The sequence below is a fragment of the Salvelinus alpinus genome, chromosome 4, assembly GCF_045679555.1.
Source record: "Salvelinus alpinus chromosome 4, SLU_Salpinus.1, whole genome shotgun sequence".
In the NCBI taxonomy this organism is placed as follows: Eukaryota; Metazoa; Chordata; class Actinopteri; order Salmoniformes; family Salmonidae; genus Salvelinus; species Salvelinus alpinus.
In genome coordinates this window covers 49,396,623-49,411,284 of record NC_092089.1, presented here as the reverse complement: position 1 = coordinate 49,411,284, position 14,662 = coordinate 49,396,623, and the positions used below count along the sequence as shown (strand labels likewise).

At 42.3% G+C, this 14,662-nt stretch overlaps 1 protein-coding gene across 3 annotated transcripts in view; it reads right to left on the bottom strand.

Moving 5' to 3' along the window:
- Positions 1–1,599: 1,599 nt before the first annotated feature.
- LOC139573858 (sodium/hydrogen exchanger 1-like) overlaps positions 1,600–14,662 on the bottom strand; it is a 47,801-nt gene continuing 34,738 nt past the window's right edge. Inside the window, exons 7-13 of one of the 3 annotated variants that reach the window (XM_071397785.1) lie at positions 13,934–14,004; positions 12,864–13,040; positions 12,541–12,664; positions 11,875–11,976; positions 10,051–10,132; positions 9,480–9,524; positions 1,600–8,857 (exon numbers count right to left, since the gene is read on the bottom strand). In XM_071397785.1, the coding sequence (XP_071253886.1) occupies positions 8,544–8,857; positions 9,480–9,524; positions 10,051–10,132; positions 11,875–11,976; positions 12,541–12,664; positions 12,864–13,040; positions 13,934–14,004 (915 nt within the window). In that variant the 3' untranslated portion in view covers positions 1,600–8,543. Of the gene's footprint in view, positions 8,858–9,479; positions 9,525–9,544; positions 9,937–10,050; positions 10,133–11,874; positions 11,977–12,540; positions 12,665–12,863; positions 13,041–13,933; positions 14,005–14,662 lie in introns of those variants that run through there. The other 2 variants (XM_071397786.1, XM_071397787.1) reach the window with 2 other exon arrangements.

Here is a 14,662-nt window from a genome sequence, read left to right as displayed (position 1 = left end):
TAAAGCAATGGCTTTTTAATGGCTAAAACAGCTTTACAGTGGGTATATGAACTATGGAAATTAAAATAGAATGCAATAAACCATTTAGCCGATGGAATTTGAACACTAAACCGTATTCCCTATCAACTGCAGTGATTAAATGTCCATGTTTCCTAGGAAGTTATAAAAATAACTATCAATGGGATACAATCTAAAATGGTAAAGCCTGCTCTGTGATACTAAAGAGGGCTCACCCATCAGCAAAACACAAGTCCCTTTTTGGTTGCACAGCACCATCTTCTGGCTGTTCCTGCCTATGTCTCTCAGGAAGGACAGATAAACCCTGCCCTTAAAACTATCTTCTGCTGAATGTAAAAATAATCAAATATATGGCAAACAGTCAAATGTATCATTCCACCTACTCCAACATTAAAAGGTGATCAAGGGGAAAATAAACAGGGTGTATTCACGGTAAGAGCACATTTATCTTGTCCCACCATATTTTGGGACAGTATTGTGGGTCCTCACGCAAGCCGTTTGGCAAGCAGAAAATAGGACCAAATAGACAGGATAAATCGACAGAGTAAAAATGTTTTGCTAGTCTCGCATATTTAGCAGTCCCCACGAACAGCCATGGCGAATGAAAATCTTGTCAGGGCAGCCAATTCATTCTAGGAGGGTCAAAAACAAATGGAGCTCATCCAATTAGAGTAGGCCAAGCATCCACAGTGCTGTATTGTGTTCCAAAAGTAAGAAATGATTCACAAAATCGTCAACACCCTAGAGAGAAAATGCTTCAAAGTGCTGTGTTTACTTTGTCTAGTTATTGTACAGGTTTGCTGTAATATGATGGTACATCACTCCCCCTTCTGCAAAGATTAAGAATGACATGTTAATAATGTACTGGGAAAGTATACAGAAGTATATACAGTACCAGGCAAAAGTTTGGACACATCTACTCATTCAAGGATTTTTCCTTTATTTTTTACTATTCTCTACTTTGTAGAATAATAGTGAAGAGATCAAAACTATGAAATAACACACATGGAATCATGTAGTAACCAAAAAAGTGTTAAACAAAGCAAAATATATTTTATATTTGAGAATGCCAAGAGTGTGCAAAGCTGTCATCAAGGCAAATGGTGGCTACTTTGAACAACCTCAAATAGATGTTCATTTGTTTAACACTTTTTGGGTTACTACATGATTCCATGTGTTTTATAGTGTTGATGTCTTCACTATTATTCTACAATGTAGAAAATAGTAAAAATAAAGAAAAACCCTTGAATGAGTAGGTGTATCCCAAACTTTTGCCTGGTACTGTAGTTGTAGCATACTTTGGCCGGGATTCAATGCAAGGCGCTGCACACTACAACGACTTTAGTCCGCAATTTACGCTTGAGAGGACATGAGCAGCGTTTACCCTAAATGTGATCTCCGCAAATGTTATGGAAATGACTTGAAAAGGACATTGTTGGCTGTATAGTGCTACACGCTATAACACCTCTTGCATTGAATCCCAGCCCTTTTCTTTATAGCTGACCTTTGAAGCAAATTATGTCTACTTTTACTGGAGAATCAATAGTAATTGTATTGCAGAAAGAAACATTGTATCAGAGATTTGTTTTTGTTTTTTTAAATAAATTACAACTTTAATTTGGTATATCGTTTCATTTCAACATTACTGCATTAGTTTGTTTTCGTAATATAAGGATGGAATGCTTAAGCTAGGCTAACCAACAATACAGTGCACAGTTGTCACTAGTGTCATTTATCATACAGTTTGATGTTTGTACAGTAACATTATATATTTATATAACATATGAACTTATATATTTGAATTCACTTGTATAGAAAATAAAATATTTGTATTATTGCAAAGTACACATTCGCAAATCACTGGAGATCAATTAGCTGACATTAAAACAGAAAAAAAGATATCCCTAAAAAACAAAACAAATGAGTGGCTGGTGGGCGATACAATCACCATGCTGTGGACGCATCTGAATAAGAGCAACGGGAATTCATGAAGAACAGCATTCATCCTAGTCTGATTTGAAGTCAAAGTTAGACTGCATCCCTGCTTCTCGGTCTTGCATGTGGCATAGACAGATCCAAATTCGCACCTGACCTTACCGTAAAACTATTATGCCACACATACATCCCGTTACACTAGCCATGCAAAGCCTGTGTGACCAAAATACACGTACTTATTGCTCTTGCTTTAACGGGAGTTTTGAGTTAAAGGTATCGCTTAAAGGTATCGCTTAAAGTGCTTTTATCAATATGGTGTGGCAAATTGTTACAGTCTCAGAGGTAGGGAAAGGAAGTCCACATATATTGTTCTGCTTTGTTTATCACTTATGTACCAGGCTGCAGTATGTTTGAGTAAGAAGTTATATCCACATGTGCACTTCAGGAGTGAGATAACTCTGAGAAGTAGTTTTTTCAGACAAGCAAATCCCTTTGGACATACACAAAATGATGACTGTGGGATAATTACTCAAGTCCAACCACCTGTCGAGTCTCAGCAGGAGAAAAGAAAACAAAGCTCTTTTACACTACGGCCAGTAACGGGTCAGGCCATAATAAACATGACCCTCTGACAGATTGTCAACCATCATAGTCCTACCAAGGTTGTTTTTATACCCATGATCTACTGCTCCATCCTACCCATGTAAGGAGAACAATCTTTTTTTAATGACACTAGTTTGGATGAAAGAAGCATTTGGTCTCGAATGTCTGTCTAGTTCGGTTCCAGTAAGGTAACCAACCACTTTAAAAAGCATATAGACCCATGTAAAGCACATGAAGCAATATAAAGCAAAATGAACATAAATAAAGCACATGGACCCAATGTAAAGTGTATGAACCCAATTAAAGCATGTGAACCGAATATAAAGTAAATGAAGAAATATAAAGCAAATGAACCCAAATAAAGCATGTGAACCGAATGGTAAAATCACATGTAGCAACAATTATACAAACGCAAATAAACACACGAACCAATGTAAAGCACGCATAACGCAGACAGAAACCACAAGCGTGGCCAAACTTAGTCCTGTATAACAAAATACCCCTGTTCGTTAGGATTCCATAAGCACACTTCAAAACGAGGCAAGATAATTTATACAGACATAGCTTCAACAATCCATTAAATGTGAAAAATAATTCAGCATGGAGCCGAGAAAAGAAACAAACATTCATTTGCATTTGAACAATTAAGAAAATTAGTGAAGCAAGACATTGAAGCCACTTATAAATGTTCACCTTTCCCTGCTTTGAGCAGGACATTTCCTTCCCTACAGGAAATATTGAACAAGGGCTGCTGCAACGTGACAGACATAGCATTGTCATACACCAATTAATATTAAAGTCCCTACACAGATTATATGGCTTGAGATGTAGTTGTCTGCAAGGAACGATAACACAACGATGCCGAGAGTTACAAAACACACTGCATGATTTTCAGACACATCAACCAGGGGTTGTTTCGATACGAAAACATCTGTTTGGATGGATAAATCTGTGTTTAAACTATTGGTGCACAGTATGGTTGGTGAGAAACACCCTGACTTTGATTATAAGATAGCCTACCTGGGCATACATGTACTGGGCAACTACACTGAACAAAAATATATACGCAACATGTAAAGTGTTGGTCCACTGTCTTATGAGCTGAAATAAAAGATCCCAGAAATGTTATATACGCACAAAAAGGTTATTTCGCCTCATATTTTGTGCACAAATTTGTTTACATCCCTGTTAGTGAGCATTTCTCCTTTGCCAAGATCATCCATCCACCTAACAGGTGTGGCATATCAAGAAGGTGATTAAACAGCATGATCAGGTGCACCTTGTGCTGGGGACAATAAAAGGCCACTAAAATGTGCAGAACACAATGCCACAGATGTCTCGAGTTGAGGGAGTGTGCAATTGTCATGCTGACTGCAGGAATGTCCACCAGAGCTATTGCCAGAGAATTGAATGTTAATTTCTCTACAATAACACACCTCCAATGTCGTTTTGGAGAATTTGTTGTCAGTACGTACAACCAGCCTCACAACCCATGTGTATGGCGTTGTGTGGGCGAGTGGTTTGCTGATGTCAACGTTGTGAACAGAGTGCCCCATGGTTTTGGTGGGGTTATGATATAGGCAGGCATAAGCTACAGACAACGAACACAATTGCTTTTTATCAATGGCAATTTGAATGTTCAAAAATACTGTAACAAATTCCTGAGGTACATTGTGTGGCCCATTTTTTTTTTAAAGGTATCTGTGACCAACAGATGCATATCAGTATTCCCAGTCATGAAATCCATAGATAAAACGGCCTGATGAATTGATTTCAATTAACTGATTTCCTCATGAACTGCAATTCAGAAAAATCTTTGAAAATGTTGCATTTATATTTTTGTCCAGTAGAAAAGATTTAAAGATTTGTCTTCTAAACACTAATGATAACAGTAGGTCCTCCTTTCCAGCAGGAAACCATTGATGGTCTTTAAGTGGTGGCCAAATAAAAGAGCGATGGGGAAGCTTCGAAGTCAACTGCTCTTCCGCTAGCACTACAGTACAAGGCTCATAAAAAAATGGGGCTCAGAAACAGTTTCCAGGGCTCGTTTCCGAGCCAAAGTTGACTTTCTCTGGTTTCCCTTATATAACCTGTTTCGGAAACCTTGTAAATGTCATGTTTAAACTATACTACATTTCTGTGTCGTTTAAATAACAATACAATGGAGAAAAATCAGCCAGGGAAGTATCAAATGTCAATCATTCCGTAAAGCTTAAATTTTAAACCCCTATCTCATCAATAAGACCTTGTCCTCGTCTAACTCTCACAGCTGAAGCAGCCTGTCCTTCACAACAAGCTCTGACATTTCAACACCTAATTCAATTTGTTTTAGTGAAGGAGCTGAGGTGCTTTAATCTATTTCACCTTCCTGGACTCAACCTACAACTACCCTCAACTGCAATGCCCATGTGGGGGAATGGGGACATGACAGGGGTGACCTGCTGGAAAGGAGAACAACGCACACACACGCGCCCGGTGTAGTACTGTGTGTGCGCGTGGTCGACGGTTTATTAGTAGCACGCCATTACATCGTCACCTGGTCCTCATGTTTCCCTCTCTACTGTAACCTCAGTAACCACCGTGCTGACAGTAATAGGTGCTAAGAAAACAGGAGATGAGAGTAAACAAATACACTAAGCACCTCTTCCTCACCTCCCGCTCTCTCCTCCCCTAAGCTGTAAGGAGACCCCGCTCTCTCCTCCCCTAAGCTGTAAGGAGACCTCGCTCTCTCCTCCCTCCTCCCCTAAGCTGTAAGGAGACCTCGCTCTCTCCTCCCTCCTCCCCTAAGCTGTAACGAGACCCCGCTCTCTCCTCCCTCCTCCCCTAAGCTGTAACGAGACATCGCTCTCTCCTCCCTCCTCCCCTAAGCTGTAAGGAGACCTCGCTCTCTCCTCCCTCCTCCCCTAAGCTGTAACGAGACCTCTCTCTCGCTCTCTGGGCGTAAAGTGATAGCACACAGAGGTCAGAGAGGGACATGGGTCATTCTAACACGAAGGTGACAGCCAGCAAACTAGGCCACGGTCTTGGACATCTTAGGCTTCTCTAGTTGAGACAGTTACAGACTCCAGCTAAAGTTGTCACTCATGTTACAAATCTAAGATGGTTATACAGTAGGTGGGATGAGGGGTTGCTACGCTATTGAATCAATGTTAGGTGCAATATACTTTGCACCTAAAAGTGGTTGAATGTCCCGTTGAGATGTTCAGATCGATGAACAACAGTAATCACATTGACAATATAGCTAACAGCCTTTTCAAATCAAAATCAAATTAATGATTCAATTGTTCCTATTGATCCTAAGGCTTTGTGTAGAAAAGAGAAGCAATGTACTGTATACATAATACAACCATATATTGTACCTGACAAGGTTTTCATAGTTTTATACAAACCCTAGATTAGCCTTACGCTGTTGTGCGAGCAGAATAGGTGTTGGCTCTTGCGTTCGGATGTGAATTTGCCTACAACTAGTTAGCGCACTGTCCGTGATGGTTATAGACCTCAGTGTTAGCAGAGGAGCGATGACCTCTTCGTTTGCATTGACAAGATTACATCATGGCATTTGCTTTAAAGGGCATCGTTCAATGAAATGGTTATAATCAATATATCGCTATACACATTTTACACCAATATACTGCATTGAATTGCTATTTTTGCCCATGCCTGTATCTCCAGGCCAGCATTATAAATAACATGCAAACCTCATCGGAAATTTGGTGCTCGCGCATGTGACCAAGCGTCTGCGTAGCCAAGCGCTAAAATAGAACTTGGCTCCATTAGTCGCACTGCAAGCCCCCTCATTGGATATCAGGAAGATACAAACCCACGCGAAAGCTAGAAAGACAAACGAGGAGAGATGAACTAAAGTTAACGAACTAAAAACTAACTAGGTTTCTCTTTTTACCTGTGGATTAATCGTCGGAGTAGAGAAGCACGATTTTGTATGACTCCAGGTCAAAATTCTACAAAGAACCAGCTAATAATAGGACCGTATGCATGTCAGGTAAAATAACAACCCAATGTCCATCTCCTAGGACAAACTAGCTAGCAACAGCTAAATGTCTATGAATGTTTCGACCTGTCCCAAATTAACATAGTTGGTTTTGATATTTTAACCTGCGTGTCATGATTGTGTCTTGTGGATTGACAAAATCAACATACATGTGACGGTGGACGCGTAAATATATATTCTGGGCCATTGAGGTGGTTAGACGATAAAGATCCGTTCAGTCCACCCACACCTCATATCCTTTACAGTGATGCCTAAAACTCCAAATGCCTATGGAACACTAGATTTTCAAAAGGGGAGTGCTAAAAAACAAATGGGGAACGTTAAAAACTGGCAACTAGGTCTTTTAAAAATGTCAAAATTCTTGATGTGAATAAGGTGCAAGAGAGAAAAGAACAATAGATCAGACCCGTAAGATGAATTGTAAGATGCGACTACCGACAAGAGAATATGGAGAAAACATCACAAAATGGTTCTGAAATGGCCCATACTAGAGCATTTTCTTAAAGGGAACTTGTAACATATCCTCCTGAGACCCAACAATTCATTTTTGTCCACTCTCTTTGACATGCCACTGTGTTAAGTCCCGTTGTAGAACATTCTGGCTTTTTCAATGATATCATGAGTGGGGGTGTGACCTGGATAACTTTCTCTTTATGGATTTCAAAATGGCTGCCAACACAATTAGCATATGTTGTGGTAAGAAGGTAAGTGTGTGTATTTGTGTAATTATAATTTTTGTGAGTTTGATATTCAAATTCCTTCTAGTAAATATCTTAGAAATAATGTGGAGGGTTTTCAGAGCAGTGTAATCATTTTTTCACATTAAATAAGAGCTTGTTTATAAATGCCCTCTGTAGTAGACATCAGGATGTGACAACTATGTTTACCTACTGTACCCATTTAATGTAATATACATGTTTCATATTTACTATCAACTGTTTCTTTAGGTCCACTACAGTGCACATACAAATGTGTCTTTGTAAATTATTTTAACTCAATAGTTTTTTTGGCTGGGTGTGTCAGGAGGATAACAGTATTTGGTGTGATTTTAGGGATCGGCTTATATAGGGGAGTTAAGTCCATTCAAGATCAACAAATCTCTTGGTGCTGCATCACAATCCTTCTTTTACGTCAATTATCTTATACTGCGCAGCATACACGTCTCAGCGACGCTGCCGATGTTGTATGTTCGATTCAAATAGAGAGGCGACGCTTGAAACGGCGACGCCGGGTTTGCATCTCAACATTTCCAAGTCTGCGCTTGACACATTCCTTAGCCTTAGGGTATCCATAGGCGAGGTGGTGAAGAAAGAGGTCCATCGAGTTTAGCACAGTGAAAACATTACATTCAGCGTGAAGTACATCCAGTGTACAGCACCGAGTAGAACCCTGACCAACTGAATGACAAACGATGACAAAAGACAACCACATAAACAGCCTCATATCAACCCTGAAATTAAAAACATGCAGTTAAGAGGTTAATTGTGTGATACATTGCACCTAGTGAAAAGGGGTTTACTCGAAGTGTCTGACAAAAAAAACGAGGCTAACTTTTCTTGAAAGTAGAAGAATGATCGTAAACGTTATGAAAACAAAATGTGGAACATTGTCTGTGACTAAACTAGTCCAAACCTTTGGTAACGCATAATTATGTTCCCCCGTCTCTCGGGCTAATTCCCACCAAGCCCAAGATCACGACTGTCTTCCTATCACTTAAAAAATGAAAAAAGAGCAATGACAACTATTGAAAAAAGATGGCTATTTAGTCTCCTTTTCTATTTTGGTTCATAAATCAAGTTATGTCCTAAGTCCTTTCTTAACAGTTTTGGCTTTATTGGTTCCTCAACCAATGGGATAGCAAACTCAAATGAGGTGGTGGTGGAGTGAGAGGAGGTGGACCTTTCCCCCGCTCAGGGGGAGGAGCTGCTGCAACCAGGCCCCTCCCTATTCCTCACAATGGGAGGAGCTAGTTGTTTTTTTAGGGAAGGAATGGTTCATCCTCCTCGTCCTCATTACTAGGGCCCGGGTCACTCAGACACCTCATCAGCCCTGGGTTCTTGTTCCCCCCCTCTTCCTCTCCCTTCTCCCCTTTCCCGGCCAGCTTCATCATCAGGCCTTGGTCCTCATCCCGGTCGGCCCCCTCCCTCTGACCCAGACCCTGGCCTGTGGCACCCTCCTTAGAGAACTCGTTCAGCATGTTGACAGAGTCCGGGGACTGGGGGGAGGCTAGGTCCACCTGGATGGTGGGGACGCCGTATGAAGACGCCTTGATGTTGTAGAAGGCGTTGGGGTCTGCGTGGGGCAGGCAAGGAAAGGGTTAGCGCACGGTACATTACTCCAAACAGGGGAGGCCAACCCGAGGGCACGTTGAGTAGGCAAACGTTGTGTAATGTCGCAGATAGAAATGTCATGAATAGAGCTTACTTGATTCCTATTCTACACGTTAAGTGTGTGTTTGTTCCATATAATATCTTTATTTCTGAACGTTCATGGCATGGCTTGTTTAGTAGAAGCAGGTGTGCTAGTGCTGAGCTGGCAAAGAACAGCAGCTCACACACTGTGCCTCTCTACGACTAGGGTTGGCCAACCCCGACCAGAACAAATACTTAAACTGTTCCCCGAACAAAAATAGACATACAATACACATTCACAAAAAGAGAATCACATTACAATTATTTATTTTTTTAAATGTACAATCATGAACAGACAATTACACCACAACTGTGGCGCTGCATCATGCCGTAACCTGATCATGTCAATCACATGAAGAAAAAAATGTATTGCATTGCATTGACAAATGCATTGACAAATGGAAGCGAGCAACGTTTACATGCATATACAGTAAGGTTGTAGCCGAGGCCATTGGTCGCCACAGCCCATCGCCTTCTACACTCACTAGAACTGTACTACATACCTGGAATTACTTTGGCCCCTCCCTTCTCAGCTTTGAAACCACTGCCTACAATGAAACCAAGCGCAATGCTGCTTTACATGCCAACTTACACATGCAAACATATTTCCAGTCGAAATACAATAAGGTGGAGTAGCCTACTGTATAACAGCGTAATATAATAGTGCATTCTGCAGATAGCGTCATTGACAGCCCTTAAAACATGACAAACTGTACAATCTTGCCAAACTAAGTATACTGCGTGTGAAGTAAACAGGTTCCTTTTGACTCAAAACTACATCCAAATGTATTTTTCAAGTGATAAAGTGCAAAGGTGCCCAAAAGGTCTGCGACGGAACAAGTTTGCTTCCATCATCTTTCCTGTTGCTTCAAAAGGAACCTTACAACAACTGTTGATTCACACTACTAAGCCAAGCCAAGCTAGCCTGGTTACACATCCACCATAGTTGCTGGAACCATGCTGGAAAGGACCATTTGAAAAGAAATATCAGCGCCAGGCCAGGAACGGTAGAGGTTGGCACGATAGTGTAAGAGGGGAGCGTCAGAGTGCGATGTGGGTGTAGGATGGACTCACCTGAGGCCAGTCTGGCTCTGCACATGGTGGGGGAGTCAGGAATTGCGCCAGGGACTGTGAGGTAGTTACTCATCTCTGTCATCTGTTCACAGGCACACACAAGCAACCCTTTCAATATACAAGGGTTGTGGGTTCGATTCCTGCATCAGACACACGTAGTGAATACTGTATGTCGGCGACTGCAAGTCACTTTAGATTAAAGCATAGTGCCATATTACTTACGGTACAATAGGATACTTTGTCCATTTTAATGGAAATTATTTTAGTGAGGTCAACTATACAGAAAGAAATGCATTACATCCAAACACTAGATAGGCCTACACCAAATCAATACAACACAATATGACTGCCAATATCATAAAGCCCAACCAAGACACATCTTGAGGACAAAAGTGCCATTAAAGTTTGACAGGTCAGTAAATTGTGTTTACCGGTCTGTCGCGATCAGCGTTTTCCTCAACTCTACAGTGCCCTTTTAAAAAGTTATATTCAATCAAAATGTTACTTCCTTTCCAAAATAAACAATTCTGCTAGGATCTGCAGAGTCCTCAGTCTACCGTGTCCTTTTTAAAATCAAACAGTTCTATTTAATCAAGATGTTACTTCCATTTTCATTACATAATTAGAGACTGATTAAATGCAAGTTGGCCGTCGGGCAACAAGGCTGCGGCGCAGGTCCTAATCCAGGCACTTGTCATCTCCCGTCTGGATTACTGCAACTCGCTGTTGGCTGGGCTCCCTGCCTGTGCCATTAAACCCCTACAACTCATCCAGAACGCCGCAGCCCGTCTGGTGTTCAACTTTCCCAAGTTCTCTCACGTCACCCCGCTCCTCCGCTCTCTCCACTGGCTTCCAGTTGAAGCTCGCATCCGCTACAAGACCATGGTGCTTGCCTACGGAGCTGTGAGGGGAACGGCACCTCCGTACCTTCAGGCTCTGATCAGGCCCTACACCCAAACAAGGGCACTGCGTTCATCCACCTCTGGCCTGCTCGCCTCCCTACCTCTGAGGAAGTACAGTTCCCGCTCAGCCCAGTCAAAACTGTTCGCTGCTCTGGCACCCCAATGGTGGAACAAACTCCCTCACGACGCCAGGTCAGCGGAGTCAATCACCACCTTCCGGAGACACCTGAAACCCCACCTCTTTAAGGAATACCTAGGATAGGATAAAGTAATCCTTCTAACCCCCCCCCCCTTAAAAGAGTTAGATGCACTATTGTAAAGTGGTTGTTCCACTGGATATCATAAGGTGAATGCACCAATTTGTAAGTCGCTCTGGATAAGAGCGTCTGCCAAATGACTTAAATGTAATGTAAATGTAAATAAATGAATCAGGAACTGATTGTGTCAGGCAAATTAATTGAGTGGAGGGGGGGAGGGGACATTGACTAAATCCATCATAGTTAGGCTAAATGAATGTGATTGTTTTAAAGAAAGTTTACTACTGTGAGTAGTGAGAGAACTTTGTGTCTGGTTGTCTGTTGAAATTCTCTCTGTCTGGGGGAGTCTTAGCATGGCTTCCAAAACTGATTTTGCTACATTTCATCGTTTCACCCAGAAGAACAGATGTTTTGACCAGATCGAAAGAGCAGCGTTTGGCCACGTGGGCTTCCATCCTTAATCCACCCTCTTTCAGAGAGCAGGCTGTTTGGACCGGTTACTTTTGGGAGGATTGCATGTATCCGTCTATTTATGTATCGTTTGCCCATGAGGGGATAAATATAGTTCTATTGAATTAGTAGAATTCCAGACTAAGTGAGCACAACAATGGTGTACGCAGCGTTCAATCTGGTTTAACCAGGCTAGGAGAGTCTGCAGGTCTTACCTTCTTCTCTAGCTCGATCAACCTCTGCTTCTTCAGGACGAAGTCGTTCCATCCGTCCTCGAAGGGATCGGCCACCAGAGTGTGTCTGTTGTAGGAGCGCAGCTGGAGGGGGAGACAACACACACTCAACTCACACTATGGGACAGGAAAGCTATTGAGCCAGGACAACATAATAATAATAATATACTTTTTAGGCACCAGAGTGGATCTGTTGTAGGAGCGCAGCTGGGAGGAAGGAGAGACAAAACGCATTCATTCAACTCCCACCACGGGACAGGGAGGTCTAGTCTAGGACCACACAGCAACAATGCACACTTGTGTTCATAACGATACAGGCTCACGACTACTTCAGTACTAGAATCTCAAGAGATTTTACGTTTGACAATACTAATGAGGACATGACAAACAAAGCAATGTATTTAAAATGTGTGCAAGCATGACTAAGTCGCTATGGATAAAAGGTTCTGCTAAATGGCATATATTATATCATGTCAAATTGTCTTCTCTTTACTAACAGAGTGAGCATCTGAATTCCTACATTACTAGCTGAGAGCAAACCCCCCCCCCCCAAAAAAAAAATGGATCTGAGATCAGCTTTGCAGTTGCCCTCCTAATGTTACCCCTCAGATTAGCAGAGGGTAAATCTAATCCGGGATCAGCGCTCACCCTCTGGCGGGTCTTCTGCAGGTTACTCCTGAGGATCTTCCTGATCTCCTCCTCACGGCCCTTGGTGAACTGAGGCAGGGCCCGCTCTGCTACAGGAGGCGGCAGCTTCTTGGGCTGGATGTTCCTGGGAAAGAGGACGGAGAAAAACAAGAGACACTTCGACTGCGGCTCTACGGATAACCATGGTTCCTGAAGTAATTGATAGTTCAGCCTCTTGACTTTCAAACCTCTCTGGCGCTCGCAGACAATGTGGAAATGGCTATTAAGTGTAGCGCTGGTGAGCTTGAAAGGAGCTGGAGGAGGAACGAGGGCGGAGCACTCACTGCATGGAGACCTGCGAGGGCACAGCAGAGGGCAGCTTGACGCCCCCGCCGCTCTCCACCAGCTCGATGGCCTGCTTGAACTCCATCTTGTGGTAGAAGGCGATGAGCTGCGGCTCCTTGTAGCGCTCGCCCGCTATCAGGCACTTCTTTATGTACTTCTTGTTGAAGCGGTTTAGCCTGAAGGGGAGAGATGAGAAAACAAGTCAACCTTCGAGTTCTTTTATCCAATTGCCTCCATGTCTTGTTCCCTCCATATTACACAGCCATTACCAGCCTCATTAAAACCTTATAAAGGTTAATTGATGAAAAGCTCTTGAATAAGAGTAGAGCACACACACACACAACATTGGGAGACCGTGTTGTCACTGGCAGGAACACACACAGTGAAAATGGACCGCTGTAGGATGAGCCCAGTGTTTTCATCATAATGCTCTAAAAGGAGGGACTCTACACCAGAGAGATCGATCCAGTTAGAAGTCGTGTTGTCGCGACGCTCTAAAGTCTGTCTGGAAATATATGACAACTGCCGGGTGATAAAAATCGGGCATACAGAGATGTCTGAGCAAATCTTACACATGGTTCTCTTGAGAGAATAACTGCCACATAGAACACCCACGGGCTGCTCAAACGCCATACTGTTTGTGGGTAAATAGTGCATAGGGAAGGAAAACGCACACAAAAAGATTCCGGTTCACTCGGTTAGGAATGGCGATGCTTTATGATCGCCATCACATTAATGGATTCGGTAATGTTTCATTGAAGGAGAAACCCATCTGTTCTGAAAGACAATCCACTTAAGGTGCTAGCTGTTACTGCCAACGCCCGAGGGATCGCAGCTTCACCGCCACGTTTACGGAGTTAGCCTCAGGATCTTCGTTGACGCTGTTAAAACTGAGAACACAAGTCAAACCGAAGGAAACAGACAACAAACTGAGATGACTGTGTGGTAGAAAGGTGTCACGTGAATGATCTTAACCTGAATAAGAGGTCATCAAATGTTTTTATACAGTGAAAATAAAATATACATCGCTTGTCACCGTGACCCTTTAAGTTCATCCTTCACTACCTACTTGTCTTTCCAGTGGTGATGGCCGTAGTGTCCACAGATGTCCTCAATGCCAGTCAGCAGATGGTCCAGGAACTAGGGGGAGAAAACAACGTTTACATCTAAATATTGTATCTACGCTAACCAATAAGAGGGACAGATATTTGAAATGTTAAAAAAAAATTTTTTTTAAATGGGAAGTAAAAAGTGGAACCAAGCCTAATCTGTTACTACCTTTTCCTGTCTCTTTTACATAGTCCAGAGAGGTATATTTTCACATCATACAGGCCACCATTGTCATTTTTTTGATTATCCCCTAAGTAGCCTTTTCTCCATGAAGATTCTCCCACTTGCAACAGGAATTGGCTACAATCTGGCCAATAGAGAGAGCATTAGGCCTAGATAATGTCCATCACATTCACAGATTGAAGCAGAGAAATAGGCACTGGCAGATGACGTTCAGTTGGTGGTCAATTTTGTTCCTGTATTTTGATTATGGCCACTGCTGTGACAGTTCTGCACAGGGACAGTTTGACATGCAGAGTTGCTATGGGAACAAGCAGTTTTGGTCTTGCCACTGAATTTAAAATTTGCATCGAAATCGACAAGCATAGCAATATTCTTCGGGCAGCGAAGGGATTTTCTTGACAGTAGTTTCTGCATCAGTTCTATCTCTTGTCGAAGAAAACGTTCCCATTTCTCACAATAGTACTTTATACTGAAAGCCTCAGGCAAGGTGACACAGTACGTCAGG